Source organism: Coregonus lavaretus, assembly GCF_964263955.1.
Source record: "Coregonus lavaretus genome assembly, chromosome: 33".
Lineage (NCBI taxonomy): Eukaryota > Metazoa > Chordata > Actinopteri > Salmoniformes > Salmonidae > Coregonus > Coregonus lavaretus.
The window spans coordinates 17,155,326-17,181,559 of NC_140020.1; the positions used below are offsets into that span (position 1 = coordinate 17,155,326).

General features: G+C 42.3%; 1 protein-coding gene across 3 annotated transcripts in view; it reads left to right on the top strand.

Moving 5' to 3' along the window:
- LOC311108662 (vacuolar protein sorting-associated protein VTA1 homolog) overlaps window positions 1-26,234 on the top strand; it is a 54,594-nt gene that overhangs the window by 1,672 nt on the left and 26,688 nt on the right. For 2 of the 3 annotated variants that reach the window (XM_084151358.1, XM_084151359.1), the window contains exons 2-4: window positions 15,619-15,713; window positions 20,514-20,641; window positions 24,511-24,586. In XM_084151358.1, coding sequence (XP_084007484.1) covers window positions 15,619-15,713; window positions 20,514-20,641; window positions 24,511-24,586 — 299 coding nt within the window. Of the gene's footprint in view, window positions 1-15,618; window positions 15,714-19,647; window positions 19,988-20,513; window positions 20,642-24,510; window positions 24,587-26,234 lie in introns of those variants that run through there. The other variant, XM_084151360.1, reaches the window with a different exon arrangement.

Below are 26,234 nucleotides of genomic sequence, written 5' to 3' on the forward strand. Positions count from 1 at the left end.
ATCTAGGCTACCCTGTTACTGGGAGCACTTCATATGCACCCCCCACCCCCATTTTTCAGTGTTGCATCAGGTGAACATTGTATTGTACGTACCAGATGCTGCTTCCCCCGTCTAGCTAGCCTACATGCCTTTCATCACCGTCATTGTTATTCATCATGTCATTGTTGTTCATCATGGCCATATTAATGTTCTTTTGATCTGATTTCAACCATGTGCTCAAGGGACTGGTGGAGGGCAGTTCCTTCACTTAGAGTTCCCTCACTGATAGAGTAGCCTGATAGGCTCCCATTGAGAGGGGCTGATGTCTGCCAGTGAAAGCTTTAGGGTACATTCATTTGAATTCAATCACTTTTTGACAGCATCCTTTTTGATTTAAACAAATCTCCATACATGTTTGCCCATGGAAGAATTGGTCAAAAAGTGACTTTTTGGACTGAATGACAAAAATTCAGGAGAAAAAGGTGCTCAAAGTTTACCCATTTTGTAAACCCCACCATGCCATGAGACATCCATGCCTTCATCACTAGAAAACATTTATGGTTGAGTTTGATATCATTTAAAAAGCTTCGTCTTGTCAAACTATTTTATTATTTCTTGAAATAAAATGTATTTTTAAACTTTTATAGTTTTATAATCTAAAAACGTGTAAACTCCGATCATTTTGATATTCGCATATGTTGTTGCTTAGACTCTATTTGACATCATCTGAGGTTTTTGTGTTGTGCCCGCCATCGGTTGAGACACAACATGCATCTTTGTGGTACCATTTGAAAGATGAAATATCAATTTTATTCCCATCTTAGAACATTTATCAGCCAAAACATGACAGCCACCCTGTCTTCGAGAGCATGTTGGGTCTCAACCGATGGCGGGCACAACACAAAAACCTTAGATGATGCAAAATAGGGTGTAAGCTATAGTGCTGAGTGATTAATGCTTTTTGAGGTCGGTTTTGGTTAGATTATAAAAAGATAATCATGGTTTTCGATTCCGGTTTCGATTTTTTATTTAATTCTTTACATTAAATGCACTATACATTATGTGGGTTGAATGCTGTAATAACACAAAATAAAACAATTAATTAAAGTCCCATGGTGGTAGTGACTGACCAATACTGCTTATCACTTATTAACCATCACTTATTCACATTACTTTACTTTAATAAAATATTTCAGTTGCTGGGCATATTACATTTGTTTTATTTGATTACTTTAATATTTCATTCCATGTCATCATCTCATCTCTATAGCGCTGCTGCCTATGCTCTCTATCAAAATAACTATTTTAGTAGTTCTTCAAAGTAAATAAGGCATACTTTTATGACTGCTAAATACCAACTATCAATCACTTAGATCATGTATTTTCAGGTAGAGATATCTCGCTAAGCAACTGCTCTCTATCCCTCAATCGCGCACTCTTCTGTCTCTTACGTAGCAGGCGTCAAAGAAACACACACCGGACAAGTAGGCGCGCAATCGATTATTGTCATTGTAGTTATTCTCCATGTTTTCTGCACTAAACTAGAATATTGGCTTGTTGGAAACTACAACTCCCTACTACAGCACACAGTTGATCTTGATCTGATTTATCTCTAGAGAAACTGCTCAATGTGCATTGTGCAACAGAAAAAAACCGAACGAAATGGAATTAAAATAATTGAAACAACATAGGTCAAATAGTTGTTTAAAAACCGAAAAAGAACAGACATTTCGGTTAATTGCTTAGCAGAAATTATAAAATAGTTTGACAACCCTGTTCGTAAGCTTTTAAATGATATCAATCTAAATCGTTTATCTTTTCCATACATGGATCAAGTCTAAGCACCTTTAGCTCTTGAATGTTTTGCCATTCAGTTCCAAAAAGTCACCTTCTGAGCACTTCTACAATGGGCGAATATGTATAGAATGTTTCGTTCATATCAAAAGGGGTGTTGTCAAAAGTGATTGAATTTAAATAGATTTACCATGGCTCATTACAAAGATACTGATGACTGACAATGGCTGCTTTTGTCTGAATGGTTTGTGTGCAGAACATGCTGTGAGGTGGATTAGCCAAATATGCTGAGGAACATGTTTTTCCAGTTTGGCACCACTTTGCGGTTTCACTGCCCGCCTGGGTCTTTTATTTTATTTGGAATGGCAGGTGTATTGGTAGAATTGAAAGGAAATTAGTAGAGACATTTGTGTCCTTTGGATGATGTCTGTCCTGTTTTTGTGTGCCTATTATGGATTTGCCCTATTGATTCAAAAAAAAAATATGGCTGGGGATAATCAGTTGATGGGCTTAGACAGAAAGTCTGGTAGCTTTGGTGTTTCTTGAGTTCTCCAATTGTGTCATTTATTTAGGCTGGTTTGGGGTTTGGACTGAAGCAGAGATGGTTGAAGGTCTTTCAGGGTGAGTTCCTTGTGGCACGGCCCATGAGCGTCAGAGTGGACCAGTAATTCAACATGCCACTGGAGGTCAGCATTGACATGTCTCTAAATGACTCAACCCCATTGTCTTTTGGAAGAAGGTTGTAGAGCTGACGGCCATATTGACTCATGCTTTTCTCTCAAACTGATTTTGCCTTTGTTTGGAAATGTTATGGTTAAGCAAACCTTAATTGTTATAAATCTAATTGTCAAGAATCAAGACGGATATAGGACCTCCACTTGATTGCAGAGTATCCTATATCCCAGGCTATTCTAGCTTCAAAGGTCCAATGTAAATCAGACTCGCCAGAGGAAAATGGCTACCATTATTTGAACCAGACTGAATAGGATCAAGTTGACTAGTCTACCTAGTGTAATTAGGATATTTTTTTCTCACACAGTTATTAGCCTGACATTTTGATGGTCTGGATGAAACTTCCTGAATAGCAAATGAGCTTCCTCTTTTGTCAAGCATTCAGCACATGACAATGGTTAGAGGACTCAAGGCCTATAGGAGCCCTAGGGTTGGTGTATAGGTTTAGCGGATTACAGTGGTGGCAGGCTTTACAAAAGAGTGGTGCAACAATCATTATTTTTCTTTATCGGTGAGCCATTATATTGAACAAAATACGCCAAGCCTATTTGTGCAATGTTCATCATCTAGGCTATAGCTTACTTGATATGTTCCCTACAACTAGGGAAATTCATGGTTTAAACAAAAGCACTGATTTGTTTCCCTATAATTAACCACCATTATTTAAAAGCCAGGGTGGCTTTTCTCGACTGCAGCACCATGGGCCTGTATTCTGCCTCCTAGCGTAGGCCCCTGCGCCCTGGCACTGTGCTACAGGATTAACCTATGGAAAAGGCTCTCTTTTACATTGTTTTCTCTCCTGCTTCTTGGACTTCATCTAGTCTTCTGATTGAACTGCAGCTGTAGTACATAATAACATCCTTGTAGTGAGGAGAGCTGAGTGCGCGGGCTAGCATCCCAGAATACACAATTCTGTTCTCATTGCAAATGTCAGTGAAAAGACTTGGTCACGCCCAAACTGAGGACTCGGCTTACACTCTTTTTCGGACAGGCATGTATTCCTCCAATTTATTTCCATTTGACAAGGATTTTAGTCACATTCTACCATATCTGAAACCCGAAAGATTTACTGAAAGTTAAAGGCAGATTTGTTGCTTCAACATACGTTAACAAGGATGTCATGGTGTAGGCCTACGTAGTGGTGTTTCAACTACCACCCTGTCTATTTCTGTGAAATAACATCTATAGGGGGGAATAGTTGACTCACTTGGTCACGCCCAAACTGAGGACTCGGCTTACACTCTTTTTCGGACAGGCATGTATTCCTCCAATTTATTTCCATTTGACAAGGATTTTAGTCACATTCTACCATATCTGAAACCCGAAAGATTTACTGAAAGTTAAAGGCAGATTTGTTGCTTCAACATACGTTAACAAGGATGTCATGGTGTAGGCCTACGTAGTGGTGTTTCAACTACCACCCTGTCTATTTCTGTGAAATAACATCTATAGGGGGGAATAGTTGACTCACTTTTGAGAAGGGGAAATATTCTTAATATTCAGTGTGTTCAATGGATGACACTAATCCCTGTGAATCAAGCTACATTGGACAGAGTCAACCATCCCCTTTAGCTGCATTCCACATTTCTGAAATAAAAGTAAATCACATTTTATTAGTCACATGCTTCGTAAACAACAGGTGTAGACTAACAGTGAAATGCTTACTTACGGGCTCTTACCAACAATGCAGAGAGAAAGAAAATAGAGAAATAATAGAAAAGTAAAATGAGTAATAATAAATAGACAATGAGTAACGATAACTTGGCTATATACACGGAGTAGCGAGTCGATGTGCATGTGCACGAGGCAATTGAGGTAGAGACAGTGGGGAGAACAAGTATTTGATACACTGCCGATTTTGCAGGTTTTCCTACTTACAAAGCATGTAGAGGTCTGTAATTTTTATCATAGGTACACTTCAACTGTGAGAGACGGAATCTAAAACAAAAATCCAGAAAATCACATTGTATGATTTTTAAGTAATTAATTTGCATTTTATTGCATGACATAATTATTTGATCACCTACCAACCAGTAAGAATTCCGTCTCTCACAGACCTGTTCGTTTTTCTTTAAGAAGCCCTCCTGTTCTCCACTCATTACCTGTATTAACTGCACCTGTTTGAACTCGTTACCTGTATAAAAGACACCTGTCCACACACACAATCAAACAGACTCCAACCTCTCCACAATGGCCAATACCAGAGAGCTGTGTAAGGACATCAGGGATACAATTGTAGACCTGCACAAGGCTGGGATGGGCTTCAGGACAATAGGCAAGCAGCTTGGTGAGAAGGCAACAACTGTTGGCACAATTATTAGAAAATGGAAGAAGTTCAACATGACGGTCAGTCACCCTCGGTCTGGGGCTCCATGCAAGATCTCACCTCGTGGGGCATCAATGATCATGAGGAAGGTGAGGGATCAGCCCAGAACTACACGGCAGGACCTGGTCAATGACCTGAAGAGAGCTGGGACCACAGTCTCAAAGAAAACCATTAGTAACACACTACGCCGTCATGGATTAAAATCCTGCAGCGCACGCAAGGTCCCCCTGCTCAAGCCAGCGCATGTCCAGGCCCGTCTGAAGTTTGCCAATGACCATCTGGATGATCCAGAGGAGGAATGGGAGAAGGTCATGTGGTCTGATGAGACAAAAATATAGCTTTTTGGTCTAAACTCCACTCGCGGTGTTTGGAGAAAGAAGGATAAGTACAACCCCAAGAACACCATCCCAACCGTGAAGCATGGAGGTGGAAACATCATTCTTTGGGGATGCTTTTCTGCAAAGGGTACAGGATGACTGCACCGTATTGAGGGGAGGATGGATAGGGCCATGATGGGGCGAGATCTTGGCCAACAACCTCCTTCCCTCAGTAAGAGCATTGAAGATGGGTCGTGGCTGGGTCTTTCAGCATGACAACGACCCGAAACACACAGCCAGGGCAACTAAGGAGTGGCTCTGTAAGAAGCATCTCAAGGTCCTGGAGTGGCCTAGCCAGTCTCCAGACCTGAACCCAATAGAAAATCTTTGGAGGGAGCTGAAAGTCCGTATTGCCCAGTGACAGCCCCGAAACCTGAAGGATCTGGAGAAGGTCTGTATGGAGGAGTGGGCCAAAATCCCTGCTGCAGTGTGTGCAAACCTGGTCAAGACCTACAGGAAACGTATGATCTCTGTAATTGCAAACAAAGGTTTCTGTACCAAATATTAAGTTCTGCTTTTCTAATGTATCAAATACTTATGTCATGCAATAAAATGCAAATTAATTACTTAAAAATCATACAATGTGATTTTCTGGATTTTTGTTTTAGATTCCGTCTCTCACAGTTGAAGTGTACCTTTGATAAAAATTACAGACCTCTACATGCTTTGTAAGTAGGAAAACCTGCAAAATCGGCAGTGTATCAAATACTTGTTCTCCCCACTGTATGTACATATAACTAGGAATAAAGTGACTGATAATAAACTGTAGCAGCAGCGTATGTGATGAGTCAAAGTTAGTGCAAAAAGGGTCAATGCAGATAGTCCGGGTAGCTATTTGGTTACCTACAGTTGAAGTCGGAAGTTTACATACACTTAGGTTGGAGTCAATAAAACTCGTTTTTCAACCACTCCACAAATGTCTTGTTAACAAACTATAGTTTTGGCAAGTCGGTTAAGACATCTACTTTGTGCATGACACAAGTAATTTTTCCAACAATTGTTTAAAGACAGATTATTTCACTTATCTAATTCACTGTATCACAATTCCAGTGGGTCAGAAGTTTACATACACTAAATTGAGTGTGTCTTTAAACAGCTTGGAAAATTCCAGAAAATGATGTCATGGCTTTAGAAGCTTCTGATAGGCTAATTGACATCATTTTAGTCAATTGGACGTGTACCTGTGGATGTATTTCAAGGCCTACCTTCAAACACAGTGCCTCTTTGCTTGACATCATGGGAAAATCAAAATAAATCAGCCAAGACCTCAGAAAAACAATTGTAGACCTCCACAAGTCTGGTTCATCCTTGGGAGCGATTTCCAAACACCTGAAGGTACCACGTTCATCTGTACAAACAATAGTACGCCATAAACACCATGGGACCACACAGCCGTCATACCGCTCAGGAAGGAGACGTGTTCTGTCTCCTAGAGATGAATGTACTTTGGTGCGAAAAGTGCAAATCAATCCCAGAACAACAGCAAAGGACCATGTGAAGATGCTGGAGGAAGCAGGTCCAAAAGTATCTATATCCACAGTAAAACAAGTCCTATATCGACATAACCTGAAAGGCCGCTCAGCAAGGAAGAAGCCACTGCTCAAAAACAGCCATAAAAAAGCCAGACTACGGTTTGCAACTGCACATGGGGACAAAGATTGTACTTTTTGGAGAAATGTCCTCTGGTCTGATGAAACAAAAATAGAACTGTTTGGGCATAATGACCATTGTTATGTTTGGAGGAAAAAGGGTGTAGCTTGCAAGCCGAAGAACACCATCCCAACTGTGAAGCACGGGGGTGGCAGCATCATGCTGTGGGGGTGCTTTGCTGCAGGAGGGACTGGTGCACTTCACAAAATAGATGGCATCATGAGGAAGGAAAATTATGTGGATATATTGAAGCAACATCTCAAGACATCAGTCAGGAAGTTAAAGCTTGGTCGCGAATGGGACTTCCAAATGGACAATGACCCCAAGCATACTTCCAAAGTTATGGCAAAATGGCTTAAGGACAACAAAGTCAAGGTATTGGAGTGGGCATCACAAAGCCCTGACCTCAATCCTATAGAACATTGGTGGGCAGAACTGAAAAAGCGTGTGCGAGCAAGGAGGCCTACAAACCTGACTCAGTTACACCAGCTCTGTCAGGAGGAATGGGCCAAAATTCATCCAACTTATTGTGGGAAGCTTGTGGAAGGCTACACGAAAAGTTTGACCCAAGTTAAACAATTTAAAGGCAATGCTACCAAATACTAATTGAGTGTATGTAAACTTCTGACCCACTGGGAATGTGATAAAATAAATAAAAGCTGAAATAAATCATTTTCTCTACTATTATTCTGACATTTCACATTCTTAAAATAAAGTGGTGATCCTAACTGTCCTAAGACAGGGAATCTTTACTAGGATTAAATGTCAGGAATTGTGAATAACTGAGTTTAAATGTATTTGGCTAAGGTGTATGTAAACTTCCGATTTCAACTGTATTGAACTATTTGTCAGTCTAATGGCTTGGGGGTGGAAGCTGTTCAGGGTCCTGTTGGCTCTAGACGTGGTGCATCTGCACCGCCCGCCGTTCGGTAGCAGAGAGAACAGTCCACATCTTTTTTGGGGGCCTTCCTCTGACACAACCTGGTATAGAGGTCCTGGATGGCAGGGAGCTCGGCCCCAATGATGTACTGGGCTGCACGCACTACCCCCTGTAGAGCTTTGCAGTCGGATGCCAGAGGAATTAATGCTGCTGACTGTGTCTTTTTTTGTGTCATTGGACACTGCAGTTTGTCATTCTCCTACATCTCAGTCTGTGGGAGAGAATACTGTAACCCCTCTGGCCATCCATGAAGTTCCCTTACTCACCAACCCCCTTCCACACACACAAAGTTCTGCCCATGGCAAAAAAAAATCCCCTGAAGTACAGTGGATTATGGATTTTATTTTCATGGCCTTGCGTCCGTCGTGAATGGTCACAGTGTTGCATTGTTTCAGAAGAGGAAAATTGGCTGTTAAGCTGTATGGGCGTATTGGTTTGACAAAGGATGACATTGATGTGCTGTGACCAACATCATATCTGAGCAAATTGATCCCCATGCTTTGGTTATGGTTAACTTTAGGAAATATCGACAGGCGGCCTTTGGCATAGTTTTGGAAGACATTTTCATTCTCAGCTTGTCATAGTCTGAAATCAAAGCTTACTGAACAATATGATTTTGTCTCAACCTTTTGAAAAGTGTTTTCTAAAATGTTATATTCTCTGGATTTTTGACATGCTTTGTTTTGATATACAGTATGACAAATGGTGAAGCCATTTTAAAAGCCATGTACAGTGAGGGAAAAAAGTATTTGATCCCCTGCTGATTTTGTACGTTTGCCCACTGACAAAGAAATGATCAGTCTATAATTTTAATGGTACGTTTATTTGAACAGTGGGAGACAGAATAACAACAACAAAATCCAGAAAAATGTCAAAAATGTTATAAATTGATTTGCATTTTAATGAGGGAAATAAGTATTTGACCCCCTCTCAATCAGAAAGATTTCTGGCTCCCATGTGTCTTTTATACAGGTAACGAGCTGAGATTAGGAGCACACTCTTAAAGGGAGTGCTCCTAATCTCAGTTTGTTACCTGTATAAAAGACACCTGTCCACAGAAGCAATCAATCAATCAGATTCCAAACTCTCCACCATGGCCAAGACCAAAGAGCTCTCCAAGGATGTCAGGGACAAGATTGTAGACCTACACAAGGCTGGAATGGGCTACAAGACCATCGCCAAGCAGCTTGGTGAGAAGGTGACAACAGTTGGTGCGATTATTCGCAAATGGAAGAAACACAAAATAACTGTCAATCTCCCTCGGCCTGGTGCTCCATGCAAGATCTCACCTCGTGGAGTTGCAATGATCATGAGAACAGTGAGGAATCAGCCCAGAACTACACGGGAGGATCTTGTCAATGATCTCAAGTCAGCAGGGACCATAGTCACCAAGAAAACAATTGGTAACACACTACGCCGTGAAGGACTGAAATCCTGCAGCGCCCGCAAGGTCCCCCTGCTCAAGAAAGCACATTAACATGCCCGTTTGAAGTTTGCCACTGAATGATTCAGAGGAGAACTGGGTGAAAGTGTTGTGGTCAGATGAGACCAAAATGGAGCTCTTTGGTATCAACTCAACTCGCCGTGTTTGGAGGAGGAGGAATGCTGCCTATGACCCCAAGAACACCATCCCCACCGTCAAACATGGAGGTGGAAACATTATGCTTTGGGGGTGTTTTTCTGCTAAGGGGACAGGACAACTTCACCGCATCAAAGGGACGATGGACGGGGCCATGTACCATTAAATCTTGGGTGAGAACCTCCTTCCCTCAGCCAGGGCATTGAAAATGGGTCGTGGATGGGTATTCCAGCATGACAGTGATCCAAAACACACGGCCAAGGCAACAAAGGAGTGGCTCAAGAAGAAGCACATTAAGGTCCTGGAGTGGCCTAGCCAGTCTCCAGACCTTAATCCCATAGAAAATCTGTGGAGGGAGCTGAAGGTTTGAGTTGCCAAATGTCAGCCTCGAAACCTTAATGACTTGGAGAAGATCTGCAAAGAGGAGTGGGACAAAAATCCCTCCTGAGATGTGTGCAAACCTGGTGGCCAACTACAAGAAACGTCTGACCTCTGTGATTGCCAACAAGGGTTTTGCCGCCAAGTACTAAGTCATGTTTTGCAGAGGGGTCAAATACTTATTTCCCTCATTAAAATGCAAATGAATTTATAACATTTTTGACATGCGTTTTTCTGGATTTTTTGTTTGTTATTCTGTCTCTCACTGTTCAAATAAACCTACCATTAAAATTATACACTGATCATTTCTTTGTCAGTGGGCAAACGTACAAAATCAGCAGGGGATCAAATACTTTTTTCCCTCACTGTAATTATCTTCTCAAAGGCTAATGGTGAGCATAATGAATATTGTGCCTCTATCTAAGCTGAACCTACTAGGATCAAATATAAACGGCTTCAGCCAACCAAAAGTAGTGACTGTATTATGTTTTGCTTCTGTCTTGTAAATTGATGACCTTAACGTGTCTTTCCGGGGTTTTGTGTTCAATTGTTATTTGAATTGAGTCAGTGTTATCGTAGGAGAGATTGAGATAACCATGTAACAGGCCCACTCTGGCATTTTGGTTTCAAGCCCCAGGCTTGTTCTTGTACATTTTATTGTAGCACCATTCAACCTGCCATACACTATGATGGCATCCAAGGTGTTGAAAACAACTATATTGCTCACTATATGAGGACGTACAACAATGTCTGTGACTTGAATGTGGAATTTAGCCTAGCTAGATATCTTAAGGCCATGTTGTTACAATTATATCCTGCCTCACTGACAGATGCCTATCACACATATTGATCTGGACAAGAACTGTTGCCAATTCCATCTGTAAACATTGAAATTGACAATTAACCATTGACTTTTGCCCACTCAAAGGCTTCATACTTGGAGAAGCCCTGCATCAAAGACACAGATACCTTCATTAAAATGAACGATCTGTGTTATTGCCATACTTAGAGAACTCCCAGCTGGGTATATTTGCTTTTTTCTTTTCCGCTGGGAAGTAGTAATTGCCAGTTCACCCTGTTTTACAATGTAATGACTGTGAAATTAAAGGTTGAGTTTTAAATCACTAATCTAACTCTATGTCATAACATGCGTTGTACGAAACCTTATCCCACCTTGGAAACGTGACATTTGCTGATTTAGTATTACGGGATTTAAATAAAATGTATTACTAAAATGCCCTATTGATGTGCTGCTGACATGGAAGCTGATGTTGGCTTGCCTACTTTCTCAGCCGTCAGCTTACAGGCAGGTCTATGGAAACCAGTTGCATTCAAGGCAAAGACAGCTGGCCAAGCAGTTGTCAAAACTTATAGGTCAGAATGACAAGTGCATCACTGGTCTCTCTGAACATCTCAATAAAATACACTACTTTGCATTGTCCTCTTGATAACAACAAGGCTATTTGCTGAAATGTTGTGCTTGCTCATTGTTTGGTGTAGCCTATTCTATGATTATTCATCCGCTGCTTAGCATATTGCATGGTTACTCTTTGAAACCCTGATGAAGACAGCTTGCCGTCGAAACGTTGGTGAATAAATTATTGCATCGGAGCTACTTGGAATGGGCATGAGTACTCAAACGGACGTCAAAGCTTGATCTTTAACCAGAGATTTAAAAAAATAATATAATCAAATACTGTTAAACTATTTGGTGGAATGTGCTTTGTGGCTTCCCGAACGGAAAATTGACATTTTGTCTTAAAGACAATGTTAACTAGCTTTGACTCTAGTGTTCCATTTGTACATGTGCATTTGCGGGGCACAACAAAAAATAAACCAAGCCAAGCATCACACAGTTCTTCTCCCTAAATTCCCTTTCCCCTCCATGTCTCATTCACTTAATTGCATTCTGACCGCTGACACACACATGCTGAGTGCACACACAAGCTCCTGTTAGGCCTACAGAAATAAATGGCTATAAAAATGTAACCCTGAAAAACTCGCCAAATCGAGCCACGTTTCAAATGATCAATAAGTGTTAAACAAATCAAAATATATTTTATATTTGAGATTCTTCAAATAGCCACCCTTTGCCTTGATGACAGCTTTGCACACTCTTGGCATTCTCTCAACCAGCTTCACCTGGAATGCTTTTCCAACAGTCTTGTTGGAGTTCCCACAAATGCTGAACACTTGTTGGCTGCGTTTCCTTCACTCTGCCGTCCAACTCATCCCAAACCATCTCAATTGAGGTAATCTGATGCAGCATTCCATCACTCTTCTTCTTGGTAAAATAGCCCTTACACAGCCTGGAGGTGTGTTGGGTGATTGTCCTGTTGAAAAACAAATGATAGTCCCACTAAGCCAAAACCAGATGGGATGGCGTATCGCTGCAGAACGCTGTAGTAGCCATGCTGGTTAAGTGTGCCTTGAATTCTAAATACATTGCAGACAGTGTCACCAGCAGAGCACCCACACACCATAACACCACCTCCTTCATGTTTTACGGTGGGAAATACTCATGCGGAGATCATCCGTTCACCCACACTGCGTCTCACAATGACACGGCGGTTTGAACCGAAAATCTCCAATTTGGACTCCAGACCAAAGGACAGATTTCCACCGGTCTAATGTCCATTGCTCGGGTTTCTCGTCTTCTTATTGGTATCCTTTAGTAGTGGTTTCTTTGCAGCAATTCGACCATGAAGGCCTGATTTCACACAGTCCCCTCTGAACAGTTGATGTTGAGATGTGTCTGTGACTTGAACTCTGTGAAGCATTTATTTGGGCTGCAATTTCTGAGGCTGGTAACTCTAATGAACTTATCGTCTGCAGCAGAGGTAACTCTGGGTCTTCCATTCCTGTGGCGGTCCAAATGAGAGCCAGTTTCATCATAGCGCTTGATGGTTTTTGCAACTGCACTTGAAGAAACTTTCAAAGTTCTTGAAATGTTCTGTATTGACTGACCTTCATGTCTTAAAGTAATGATGGACTGTCATTTCTCTTTGCTTATTTGAGCTGTTCTTGTCATAATATGGACTTTGGTCTTTTACCAAATAGGGCTATCTTCTGTATACCCCCCGTACCTTGTCACAACACAACTAATTGGGTCAAACGCATTAAGACGGAAATAAATTCCACAAATTAACTTTTAAGATAGCACACCTGTTAATTGAAATGCATTCCAGGTGACTACCTCATGAAGCTGGTTGAGAGAATGCCAAGAGTGTGCATAGCTGTCATCAAGGGAAAGGGGGGCTATTTGAAGAATCTCAAATATAAAATATATTTTGAATTGTTTAACACTTATTTGGTTACTACATGATTCCATATGTGTTATTTCATAGTTTTGATGTCTTCACTATTATTCTACAATGTAGAAAATTTTAAAAAATAAAGAAAAACCCTTGAATGAGTAGGTGTGTCCAAACTTTTGACTGGTAGTGTATATGGGTCAATTTAGCAATTAGGCTGTATTATCTCTAATGGTTATGATAAATGAGGCATTATAGGGCGGCAGGTAGCTTAGTGGGTAAGAGCGTTGTGCCAGTAACCGAAAGGTCGCTGGTTCTAATCCCCGAGCTGACTAGGTGAAAAATCTGTCGATGTGCCCTTAAGCAAGGCACTTAACCCTAATTGCTCCTGTAAGTCGCTCTGGATAAGAGCGTCTGCTAAATGACTAAAATGTAAAATGTAAAATGCATTGTCGCACACTTGACATAGGCCTATAAATAAATGCACACATTTCTTTACAGTGTGGGCCTTATGTTCTAAAGATAGGTTTCATTTGAGTACTTGACCAGTCAGAAAATGTCAAATGCCCATCCCTACTAGTGTACAGCTTTTCCTGTTCTTTTAAAGCACTCTTTGAAGAATGGCAAATTATTTTGCCATGTTTTTTGGCTAGACAGGCTCTAGGCTACAAGCTGATCTAGTGGCTCATCTTTTAATTTCCTAAGGGACAGCAGCATCCATCACCCTGTGTGCATTTAAATTGCCAATGTGTGGGAGGTGGAAGGTATGATCTTCATTAGAGCGGCGGACACCTACCTGGGTGCTGGTCCGAAAGCGTTTTCCACCTGCCTGTCTTACTTTGTGTAGCTAATGACTTTGATCTCACTGGATTCATGATTGTTGTTCTGTCCCGGTTGGAGACAGCTCATTATTAAGGCTCTTACTGAGGTCCTTCAGAGGCTCACACGTCAGGCTCTAGACTACACATTCAAAGCATCAGTGTGCTGCCTTTTGTTCTGCCTTTTCTCGGCATTGCTCTTATTTTGAGTGGCTTCTTCCAGGCAATGTTTTGTGTTTATATGTCTATAGCCTAGTCCAGGGGTTGGCCACAGGCGGCCCTTGGCCCGCGAGTGATTTACATTTTTTGGGCCAAAAGGTTTCTAGTCAAAATAAAAAATATAGATTTGGGGTGGGGGGTATGAAAGGATTGTTATTTTCCAATCTCTTTAGTGCTTAGTTGTGGTCAATTTACAGTGTAAAAACAATATTATAATTATGTTCCGGCCCGCCCAACCATCCACTCCGACCAAAATCGGCCCATGGCTGAATCTAGTTGCCTAGTCCTATGTGTTATTTCCCACATCTTCATTCATGTATCACATGTCAATAGAATCTCTGTCAATTAGGTAGGGAGCTTTAGAGTTATTTTGTTGGTTGGAAACTGCAGCACTGTTGTTGAACTTGGCAATGGCCTCTCAAACATTGAGTGTGTATCAAAAAGTTGCACACAGGGAAGGCTTTAAGGCTCATGGGACCGTCCTTCACCAGATGTCTGGGTGTGCGCATGTTTTCAATCGCTGAATACTGAGAGAAGAGCGCTAATGGTCCAGAGCCTGGATGCATAAAATCAAAGGATGCAAGGATCTGGCAACATGGAGGAGAGGGTGGACGGACAGCATGTGTTGAAAACATGAGCCAAGACTGTGCCTCCAGGCTGCTATGTGCTGAGTAATACAATGCTAAGGAGACAATAACAATTATGCTAATATTTACACAGCCTCTTTCACGGACTTGCACTGTTGAGAGGTTGAATCATTTCACTCAAAGTGAGCGTCATAACTCACGAGAAGAACGTGAAAACAATCAAGTGAGGCGCAAGTTTTAAAACCAGTAAGGCTCTATTACTAGAGGTTGTCAGACAATATGCTGGACAAATGGACACTTTGGGTGATTTAGGGTAGCCTACTTTAATTTGAAAGACCTCACCCTGAACCTAAAAAAGTGTTATGTTCATGTAACATACAGTTCACCATGTGAATTGCTGTTCGGGGATTATAAAGAGAAAGAATCTAACTTTGTGCTTGAACACAGTGTACAAAACATTAGGAACACCTGCTCTTTCCATGACAGACTGAAGCTATGATCCCTTATTGATGTCACCTGTTACATCCACTACAATCAGTGTAGATTAAGGGGGGGCAGGTTAAGCCTTGAGACAGTTGAGACATGGATTGTGTATGTGTGCCATTCAGAGGGTGAATGGGCAAGACAAAATATTTAAGTGCCTTTGAACGGGGTATGGTAGTAGGTGGCAGGCACACCGGTTTGAGTGTGTCAAGAACTGCAATGCTGCTGAGTTTTTCACGCTCAACAGTTTCCCGTGTGTGTCAAGAATGGTCCGTCACCCAAAGGACATCCATCCAACTTGACACAACTGTGGGAAGCATTGGAGTAAATATGGACCAGCATCCCTGTGGAATGCTTTCGACACCTTGTAGTCCATGCCCCCGACGAGTTGAGGCTGTTCTGAGGGCACTCAGTGTATTTCTGTGAAACATGAAGCGTCGTTATCACCACTGACACATTTGCTGTGAGATAAAATAGTGATACCTTTTTCCTTCTCTTTAAGGTCGGCTTTATGCCATGCAGACGGGAATGAAACTGGACAGCAAAACCCCAGAATGTCGGAAGTTTCTTGTGCAACTGATGGATCAGTTAGAAACAGTAAGATACTTTGTCAGCTACACTAAAGGTTGGAAACATTCTTTGGAATGTTTAAACAGATTTGCACACAATGACACATTTATCTACTATTTCCCAGTTGTCTTCACATTATAATTTGTTGATTTTAATTGATTTTGGGTAAGATATCATAATGTAGTTATCATAATGTACTACTTCACATTCCTTGTTAATCCTATCTATTTCCTCTATTCTGTACTAATATCCACCAAATGAAGCTTATCATGCCGTGAATGTCTGAGGGCACTTTAGTAATGAATATCTTCCAACCCATTGGCCGCTAAGAGCACTTTAGGAGTCTTGACATTTGACTATTTTCAAAGCTAGTCAGGGACAGGCCTTTCAGCAGATTCAGTTTCCTTTCAGAAGTGGATTATGGCACTGACTCTCAAAAAGGACATTAACAGCAAAGTGGCAGCCTCCCGTGATTGTTCTGCGAACATGATTGAAATGTCTGCACCTCATCATTTTCAATTATAGGAGTGAAATACTCTTTGATTCCACTAAACATCTATAATGTAATTGCCTTATGATCTAAATATAGGATGGATTATTTGATTTACTTTGTCAAAGTTCTCAAAAGGTGAATGCCAAATGTAATTTCTGCTGTTTTAAAGGTCTAGCAGTTATGCTTTAGCTTGTCCATCAGGTATTCACATCTCTAATAGATAATAATGTAGCCCCCAAATTCGATTAGGAGAAATTGGAATCTTTCAGAAAGTTGGCTCACACATTTAGTCAAAGCTTAGGTAAGACCGCAATCTGAACCACCATTTAGTTATGGAATGCATGCGTTTTGAATAATGGATTCCTTCAGAAATGTACTTCAGAAATCCTTTGAGTGGAATTGTGAGTCATGCAATGAAAAAAAACATCTACTTAGAGGTTTTATTGTAATTTTTTATTTTTATGATATCCAATTGGTAGTCTTGTCCCATCGCTGCAACTCCCGTACGGACTCGGGTAAGGCGAAGGTCGAGAGCCATGCATCCTCCGAAACACGGCCCTGCCAAGCCGCGCTGCTTCTTGACACACTGTTCGCTTAACCCGGATCTCAACCGCATCAATGTGTCGGAGGAAACACCGTACAACTGGCGACCGAAGTCAGTGTGCATGCGCCCGCGCGCCACAGGAGTCGCTAGAGCGTGATTAGACAAGGACATCCCGGCCAGCCTAACCCGGACGACGCTGGGCCAATTGTGAGCCGCCTCATGGGTCTCCCAGTCGCGGCCGGCTACAACACAGCCTGGGATCGAACCCGGGTCTGTAGTGAAGCCTCTTAGACCGCTGCATCAATCTACACACAATACCCCATAATTACAAAGCAAACACAGTTTTTTAGACATTTTTGCAAATGTATTACAAATAAAAACTGATATGACATTTACATAAGTATTCAGACCCTTTACTCAGTACTTTGTTGAAGCACCTTTGGCAGCGATTACAGCCTCGAGTGACGCTACAAGCTTGGCACTCCTGTTTTTGGGGAGGTCCTCCCATTCTTCTCTGCAGATCCTCTCAAGCTCTGTCAGGTTGGATGGGTAGCGTCGCTGCACAGCTATTTTCAGGTCTCCATAGATGTTAGATCGGATTCAAGTCCGGGCTCTGGCTGGGCCACTCAAGGACATTCAAAGACTTGTCCTGAAGCCACTCCTGCGTTGTCTTGGCTGTGTGCTTAAGGTCGTTGTCCTGTTGGAAGGTGAACATTCGCCCCAGTCTGAGGTCCTGTAAGCTCTGAAGCAGGTTTTCATCAAGGATCTCTCTGTACTTTGCTCCGTTCATCTTTCCCTCAATCCTGACTAGTCTCCCTGCCACTGAAAAACATCCCCACAGCATGATGCTGCCACCACCGTGCTTCACTGTAAAGATGGTGCCAGGTTTCCTCCAGATGTGACGCTTGGCATTCATCAGATCAGATAATCTTGTTTCTCATGGTCTGAGAGTCCTTTAAGTGCCTTTCGGCAAACTCCAAGCGGGCTGTCATGTGCCTTTTACCGAGGAGTGGCTTCCATCTGGCCACTCTACCATAAAGGCCTGATTGGTGGAGTGCTGCAGAGATGGTTGTCCTTCTGGAAGGTTCTCCCATCTCCACAGAGGAACTCTGGAGCTCTGTCAGAGTGACCATCAGGTTCATGGTCACCTCCCTGACCAAGGCCCTTCTCCCCCGATTGCTCAGTTTGGCCGGGCAGCTAAATCTAGGAAGAGTCTTGGTGGTTCCAAACTTCTTCGATTTAAGAATGATGGAGGCCACTGTGTTCTTGGGGACCTTCAATGCTGCAGAAATGTTTTGCTACCCTTCCCCAGATCTGTGCCTCGACACAATCCTGTCTCGGAGCTCTACAGACAATTCCTTCGACCTCATGGCTTGGTTTTTGCTCTGACATGCACTGTCAACTGTGGGACCTTATATAGACAGGTGTGTGCCTTTCCAAATCATGTCCAATCAATTGATTTTACCACAAGTGGACTCCAATCAAGTTGTAGAAACATCTCAAGGATGATCAATGAAAACAGGATGCACCTGAGCTCAATTTCGAGTCTCATAGCAAAGGGTCTGAATACTTATGTAAATAAGGTATTTCTGTTTTTTATTTTAATACAGTGTCTCAGCCAGTGAAGAGCCCAGACCTGGTGGGTATATCCAATTTTAAAGGGCTTTAAAACGTTGGGGAAGAAACGTCTATGAAATACGCCTTTGACCCACTGTCGCAGACTATGTCAATATGGACTCGTTACAGATTGTTAAACTTCTTTTGTTTTATGTCTTGCGCCTTGTATAATATTTCTGGAAGTGAATGTGGAATCATTGTTTTATTTTTCCTCCCTAATTATGGGAACATGAATAAGGAGACTTTCATTCCATTCCAGAAGAGGAAGCAGGGTATAAAATTCAAGAAACAGAAATCTTACACCGCACCATGTGGATCTTTATCATTTCTCCTCATGACAGTTTAATCTCCACTAAAGCCACACATTTCTAGGGAAACAAACAACCAATGATTATTATTTTGTGCAGAGCATGGATAATTAAATTGACAATCTGTCTTTTTTGTACTGGTATTGAAGAGTAACTAAAGCATGCCCACAGCCCGGCATTCAGCATATTGACCAGTATGGCTGGTCGAGGGCCATCCTCAGGCTGCCGATTGCTGTTTGGGCTGTGGAAGAAGCACACATGGCTCTTTCTCTACATCGTTAAATTAGCGTTCGCAGAGCAGTGAATTAGGGAGGGAAGGTGTGGTGGAAGAGATTACCTGTAGTTAGGCTATACACTGATGGGCCTCTGTTTCATGGAAACGGCAGTTGTTTTTGTTTTCCTGATCGCCGCTTTGGGCTTCTTTAACATTGTATGGTCAGTCACTTCAATGTACTAGCTGTTTGTTTTTGTTATCCTACAGTGCCTATACAGACCTGATGAGTGTCAATAGGCCTAGCTCTGGTCTGTTAGGGTTGCTTTACCCCAGAAAGACATTTGTCACTCATTCTGTTTTGCAATGACGGCAAAACCATCAAAAAATATGCAGCTTTTCATGTTAATATTGTCCTGACGTATTCAAAATGACTTGTGTTTTGCTAATCTGTTCTAGTATAACAGGGATTTCTAGAGAACCCCAGAGGAGTTTTAGTGGTGTGATGTGATCCAAGCTGAATCCTTTAATTCAATTAGAAACGGCTGGCTCGACTTTCTAGAAAGTCGGCACGCTTCATTCCAAGATATTTTTTTTAAAAGTCCTCCGCTAACACAAGTGATGTACTGTGCTGCGTATTGCCTTGTTTGTTTAAGGAGAGGTTGAGATTTTATTAAAACATGAACAGTAAGTCCATTCAGGAGAGCAGAGTGCACCTGTTGAAATGTAACCAGTATTATTTGCTTTATTGATTTTACAAGGAAACCTGACGCTCTCTAGCAGACTAACATCTCAGAGAGGGGCTGGCTCTGTCACAGTGAGTGGGCTTTGCGGCTGCATTGTTGGCCGCTGGCCACTACAAACCATTAAGACACAATATGGGCACAGCAATAATTTAATTTGTCAGGGGCGTGTAGGGGTTGACCGTACACAGACAAAGTTTTGACAAAACTAACAAGTCACAGTTAGGTTAGAACAAAATTGCATAAGTGAGTTTTCTAGTTTCTGTGTCACTGGTATTGTCATAGATGATTAATTGCCATGTAATAGCGGTGTGATAAAGTAAACTGCCAGTTCTTTGCCACTGGCTTTGGTGTTTCTGGTGAAATCTGGTGAAATATCCTTTTGGTGAGTGGTGCTCAGTACAATATTTATTGTCCATCACTGTTGAAATGAGAGTGGTAAAACCCACCCTTGGTTATTGTCCATGTTAAGGATCTGTGGGTGGGTCTCCAGAGACCCTCCACTCCACCATACTAGACTCTATTGGAGTGGAATCAGTGTCTGCTCTCTGCTGCATCCCAGGAATCAATGAGTCACGCCATGGAAAGCCTCACCTCTCAACAGAAAAAAAACAGCCATCTTGGATTTGTCACACGTTTCATGCACAGTACAGTACACAGGCTCCCTCTATGTATAGACAGTGTCTGTGCTGTTCAGCATCCAGGAATCTAGGAGGAACACTTTGTGTCAGTTGAAAGATTGATAAACTGAAAAGTCAAAGTGAATGTGCATTTCAAAACTACTCTGTATTGATTGATTGCCCTTTGTAAAATGTTTGCCGCTTACAGCCTGTGTTTTTTCAGGTTGGATGTGCCTACATGCAGAACATAATTGACTTATGTGTGATTTGATGCTGTTGTGTGTTTTTCAGATGAAGAAGGAGCTGACTGACAATGACTCAATCACCCAGGAAGTTGTCGGCAATGCCCACATCGAAAACTATGCCTTAAAAATGTTCCTCTACGCTGACAACGAGGATCGATCTGGACGATTCCACAAGTAAGGCTACTTCTTCACTCACTGTCTTACTACCTGCTTAGCATGGGGAAAAGTCTTACTGTACTGTACTGTAGCCGCAGACAGCTCCCAGCCTCTTGAATCTCAGCATTGCAGTGGAGTGTTTCCAATTTTCTGGTTCCAATACGTAAGCCCTCATGATTACCATTTCCTTTCACTGAACCACGACACAAAATAATCACACCGTTGCTTTTGCACATGAAGGGAGTCCCTTCCAGAGTCTAAAATTAGCAACAAAGCCCTGTCTGTGTGAATATATTGCCACAGGGGCGAGATGATTCCTATTGGCCAAGCAGGTGTAGCGTTACAGGTCTGGCTGCCATAATGAGTGTGTCCTGGGCACTGACGTCAGCAGCAGGCTGGACAGTAGAGCAGAGTTTTCCAGGAACTGTGGGTGCCAGGTCAGGCCAGCCCGGGTCTCCAGTACTGCAGGCAGGGACTGGAGCTGCTCCACTGTCTGTGAGAGATAACAGCCCTGTTTTACACAGCAGCACTCCCATTACCTCAGGAACCACGCTCAACACTAATGAATACAGGATGCTGTCTCCTATGTGCTGATTCCAGGCCCCAGATACAGCGCCAGCCACAGTCCTGAACACGGGAGAGAAATGACATTTGAGTTTTACAGCTAGTAATTAAAGGCTTCATCAGTTTTGCATATGTCTGTTTCCCCATTCATCATGTGCAATGTAGCAATTTGGTTGAAAAATGTTTTCCGCCTATATTCTAAGATGACAGGTTTTCAATAATCCGCTCATTTGTTTCTAAGCAACAAGCAATGTTTAATTAAAGCCCCTTTAAACTCTCACTCATCAGTTGGGTTGCAAGTCAAATCAACTGTTCTGATGATTAATATCCTTATCCCAACAAGTAAAACTTTGATATTTTGGGGAATCCATTGAGTATAAAGGGGTAATCATATAAGAAGCATTTGACTTTTATCCAGCTATAATGTTGTTGGCCGGTTATGGTCTGTGTATTTTCAAAGGCTTAAAATCGAGTCCGTACCAAAGTGTTGACAAATCTAATGTTTCAACTTCTGAATTGATCAGGAGGCTTTAAATCCATCTGTTCTAGTGAAAGATTTGATCCTTCAATTTAAAAAAGATAGTGCATGAAAGTAGGGTCAGATAAAATATCTCTTCGCTGGAAGCGTGGAAGTCATTCACTGAGGTCTTGTGAGGCTCTCTGTCCAGAGCCTTTGACATAATGCATGTAAATAGCCCGAGGCAGGCCCAGTTCCTGTCCAATATGCTGACCTCTGCAGAGCCAGCCAGATAAAAGCCATGAAAGCGCACACTGTTGTGTTGAGAATGTAGGCTGGAATGTGCTGTAAATTAACCTCCATGGCGTTTCAGCCCTTTCTGTTTTCACATTTGCCTCCCCTTCCCAACGACCGACCCCCTGCGTCATGAGAATCCAAATGCCAATGATGTGCATCAAGTACAAGTGAGAAGTGGGAGGAGTTGGACTTGCAAATCTTTCAGCAATAGGCCTAGATCTCTTTTTGTCAACGAGGGCTAGTTGTCTTACTGGCTGCCATGTATTGTTATTCAAGATGCATTTTGTTTTTATTTTCATCTTACGATCTTGTTTCCCCAACACGACAGTTAAACGAACTACAAACCCACAAAAACATTGCTCAACCTTCAGTAAGGTCTGCAGAAGTAGCGGTCGGCCATGAATCGCCTCCCAGTGAACATCATCTTAGTTAACCTCAGGTTAAGGTGAAGTGATATGGAAGGGTTTACTGTGATCGATGGTTTCCACGGTGCTCTGCAGGACTAGTTCTTTGCAGAGGCAGACCATTAAATAGGAATGGATGAAGTGTGGTGAGCCTTGATTAATGCTGGCCGCAGACAGAGAGGGAGTGGCTGCTCTGCACTGTGTGTTGAAGAAAGGACACAGTATGGTTTCTGACTCACAAAATCATTTTTCATAGGAAATTGAAAACATTAAATATATACCCAGTGTTTAATAATGTATATTTAAACAAGGAATGCACTTGAGGCCAATATTGAGAAAGCCATATAGTATACGTACAGTATTTATTGATGACGTCATTTCTGTCAGTGGTAAAACTGGTGCCAGCAATGGTATGTAGACAAAGACGTAGAACCACATTTAAATTTTTTGAAAAATACAAATAAAACACGCTTGTCTTCAAGTCGGTATTACGAGGAGTAGGCTATATTAATATTCCACTCCGGCATAAAAAAAAGCCTTGATTTACAAGAAACTGGACCTACATAAACAAGCCATAAATGTTACGTTATGTCATGTGTGGAGGTGCAGAGTTTAATGTTTATGGGAACTAACCCTGAATAGGAAACTTCCTTCAGCTTTTCAATACATTGGTCTAGTTTCCGCTCTGCACTGCTCCACAACAAGTCTTACATTGACGTGGCACACCTCTGCACTGGAAGCCCCCAGAAAGCAAGCCCTTATGTTTCTGTGTTCTTTACATCCTTGTGTTTATGCTTCCTGGAACCAGCTGTGGGCTTTTATTACATTTTTCCTCCCTGCTTTGTGTCCTGTGATCTACACTGAATTCCCACAAGTGCTGTCACCTCTGAACTCTGACCCCAGACCCACAGTCCTCTCTTTTAGTGTCATAGTTTGATATTTACAGACCTGTTTGGGTCTTTGGATCCAATTATCATTCAACCACATAAGAGACAAATCCACATACACTACATGGCCAAAAGTGGCCTGGCTCGCAGTCGGCGTTCCAATTCATCCCAAAGGTGTTCGATGGGGTTGAGGTCAGGGCTCTGCAGGCCAGTCAAGTTCTTCCACACCGATCTCGACAAACCATTTCTGTATGGACCTCGCTTTGTGCACGGGGGCATTGTCATGCTGAAACAGGAAAGGGCCTTCCCCAAACTGTTGCCACAAAGTTGGAAGCACAGAATCGTCTAGATTGTCATTGTATGCTGTAGCGTTAAGATTTGGAACTAAGGGGCCTAGCCTGAACCATGAAAAACAGCCCCAGACCATTATTCCTCCTCCACCAAACTTTACAGTTGGTACTATGCATTGGGGCAGGTAGCGTTCTCCTGGCATCCGCCAAACCCAGATTCGTCCGTCAGACTGCCAGATGGTGAAGCGTGATTTATCACTCCAGAGAACGCGTTTCCACTGCTTCAGAGTCCAATGGCAGCCAGCTTTACACCACTCCAGCCGATGCTTGGCATTGCACATGGGGATCTTAGGCTTGTGTGTGGCTGCTCGGCCATGGAAACCCATTTCATGAAGCTCCCGACTAACAGTTATTGTGCTGACGTTGCTTCCAGAGGTAGTTTGGAACTCGGTAGTGAGTGTAATAGACTATTTTTACCCACTACGTGCTTCAGTTCTCGATGGTCCCTTTCTGTGAGCTTGTGTGGTTTACCACTTCGCGGCTGAGCCGTTGTTGCTCCTGGACGTTTCCACTTCACAATAACAGCACTTACAGTTGACCGGGGCAGCTCTAGCATGGCAGAAATTTGACGAACTGACTTGGAAAGGTGGCATCCTATGACGGCGCCACGTTGAAAGTCACTGAGCTCTTCAGTAAGGCCATATTACTGCCAATATTTGTCTATAGAGATCACATGGCTGTTTGCTCGATTTTATACAGCTGTCTGCAATGGGTGTGGCTGAAATAGCTGAATCCACTAATTTGAAGGGGTGTCCACATACTTTTGTATATATAGTGTATTTGGTAATTATAGAATTATCCATGTTCTGTGGAGCAGCCTAATCCGTTCTTGTAGAAGACATTTGTCACAGTTGGCAGTTTTAAAACAGTGGGTCTAATGACTTCAGTATGCCTTAATTCACTTATTTTTTTCTGTCTTTCTTTGTAGGAATATGATTAAGTCCTTCTACACGTCTAGCCTTTTGTTAGATGTCCTGTCAGTTTTCGGCGAGTTATCGGAGGAGGTAAGTAATGTTTTGTCATTTAGCATACGCTCTTATCCAGAGAGCACATCAACAGGTTTTTCACCTAGTCGGCTCTGGGATTCGAACTATATTAACTACAGTGGGGGAAAAAAGTATTTAGTCAGCCACCAATTGTGCAAGTTCTCCCACTTAAAAAGTTGAGAGAGGCCTGTAATTTTCATCATAGGTACACGTCAACTATGACAGACAAATTGAGAAATAAAAATCCAGAAAATCACATTGTAGGATTTTTAATGAATTTATTAGCAAATTATGGTGGAAAATAAGTATTTGGTCACCTACAAACAAGCAAGATTTCTGGCTCTCACAGACCTGTAACTTATTCTTTAAGAGGCTCCTCTGTCCTCCACTCGTTACCTGTATTAATGGCACCTGTTTGAACTTGTTATCAGTATAAAAGACACCTGTCCACAACCTCAAACAGTCACACTCCAAACTCCACTATGGCCAAGACCAAAGAGCTGTCAAAGGACACCAGAAACAAAATTGTAGACCTGCACCAGGCTGGGAAGACTGAATCTGCAATAGGTGAGCAGCTTGGTTTGAAGAAATCAACTGTGGGAGCAATTATTAGGAAATGGAAGACATACAAGACCACTGATAATCTCCCTCGATCTGGGGCTCCACGCAAAATCTCACCCGTGGGGTCAAAATGATCGAAAGAACGGTGAGCAAAAATCCCAGAACCACACGGGGGGACCTAGTGAATGACCTGCAGAGAGCTGGGACCAAAGTAACATTTACATTTACATTTTAGTAATTTAGCAGACGCTCTTATCCAGAGCAACTTACAGGAGCAATTAGGGTTAAGTGCCTTGCTCAAGGGCACATTTACGTCATTTAGCAGACGCTCTTATCCAGAGCGACTCACAAATTGGTGCGTTCACCCTATAGCCACTGCAATAACCACTTTACAATTACAGCTGCAAGTCTCTTGGGGTATGTCTCTATAAGCTTGGCAAATCTAGCCACTGGGATTTTTGCCCATTCTTCAAGGCAAAACTGCTCCAGCTCCATCAAGTTGGAAGGGTTCCACTGGTGTATATCAATCTTTAAGTCATACCACATATTCTCAATTGGATTGAGGTCTGAGCTTTAAAAGACGTTTAAATGTTTCCCCTTAAACCACTCAAGTGTTGCTTTAGCAGTATGCTTAGGGTCATTGTCCTGCTGAAAGGTGAACCTCTGTCCCAGCTCAAATCTCTGGAAGACTGAAATAGGTTTCCCTCAAGAATTTCCCTGTATCATTCCTTGAATTCTGACCAGTTTCCCAGTTCCTGCCGATGAAAAACATCCCCACAGCATGATTTACATTTTACATTTACGTCATTTAGCAGACGCTCTTATCCAGAGCGACTTACAAATTGGTGCATTCACCTTATAGCCAGTGGGATAACCACTTTACAATATATATTTTTTTTTCTTTCTTTGGGGTGGGGTAAGGGGGGGTAGAAGGATTACTTTATCCTATCCCAGGTATTCCTTAAAGAGGTGGGGTTTCAAATGTCTCCGGAAGGTGGTGAGTGACTCCGCTGTCCTGGCGTCGTGAGGGAGCTTGTTCCACCTTTGGGGTGCCAGAGCAGCGAACAGTTTTGACTGGGCTGAGCGGGAACTATGCTTCCGCAGA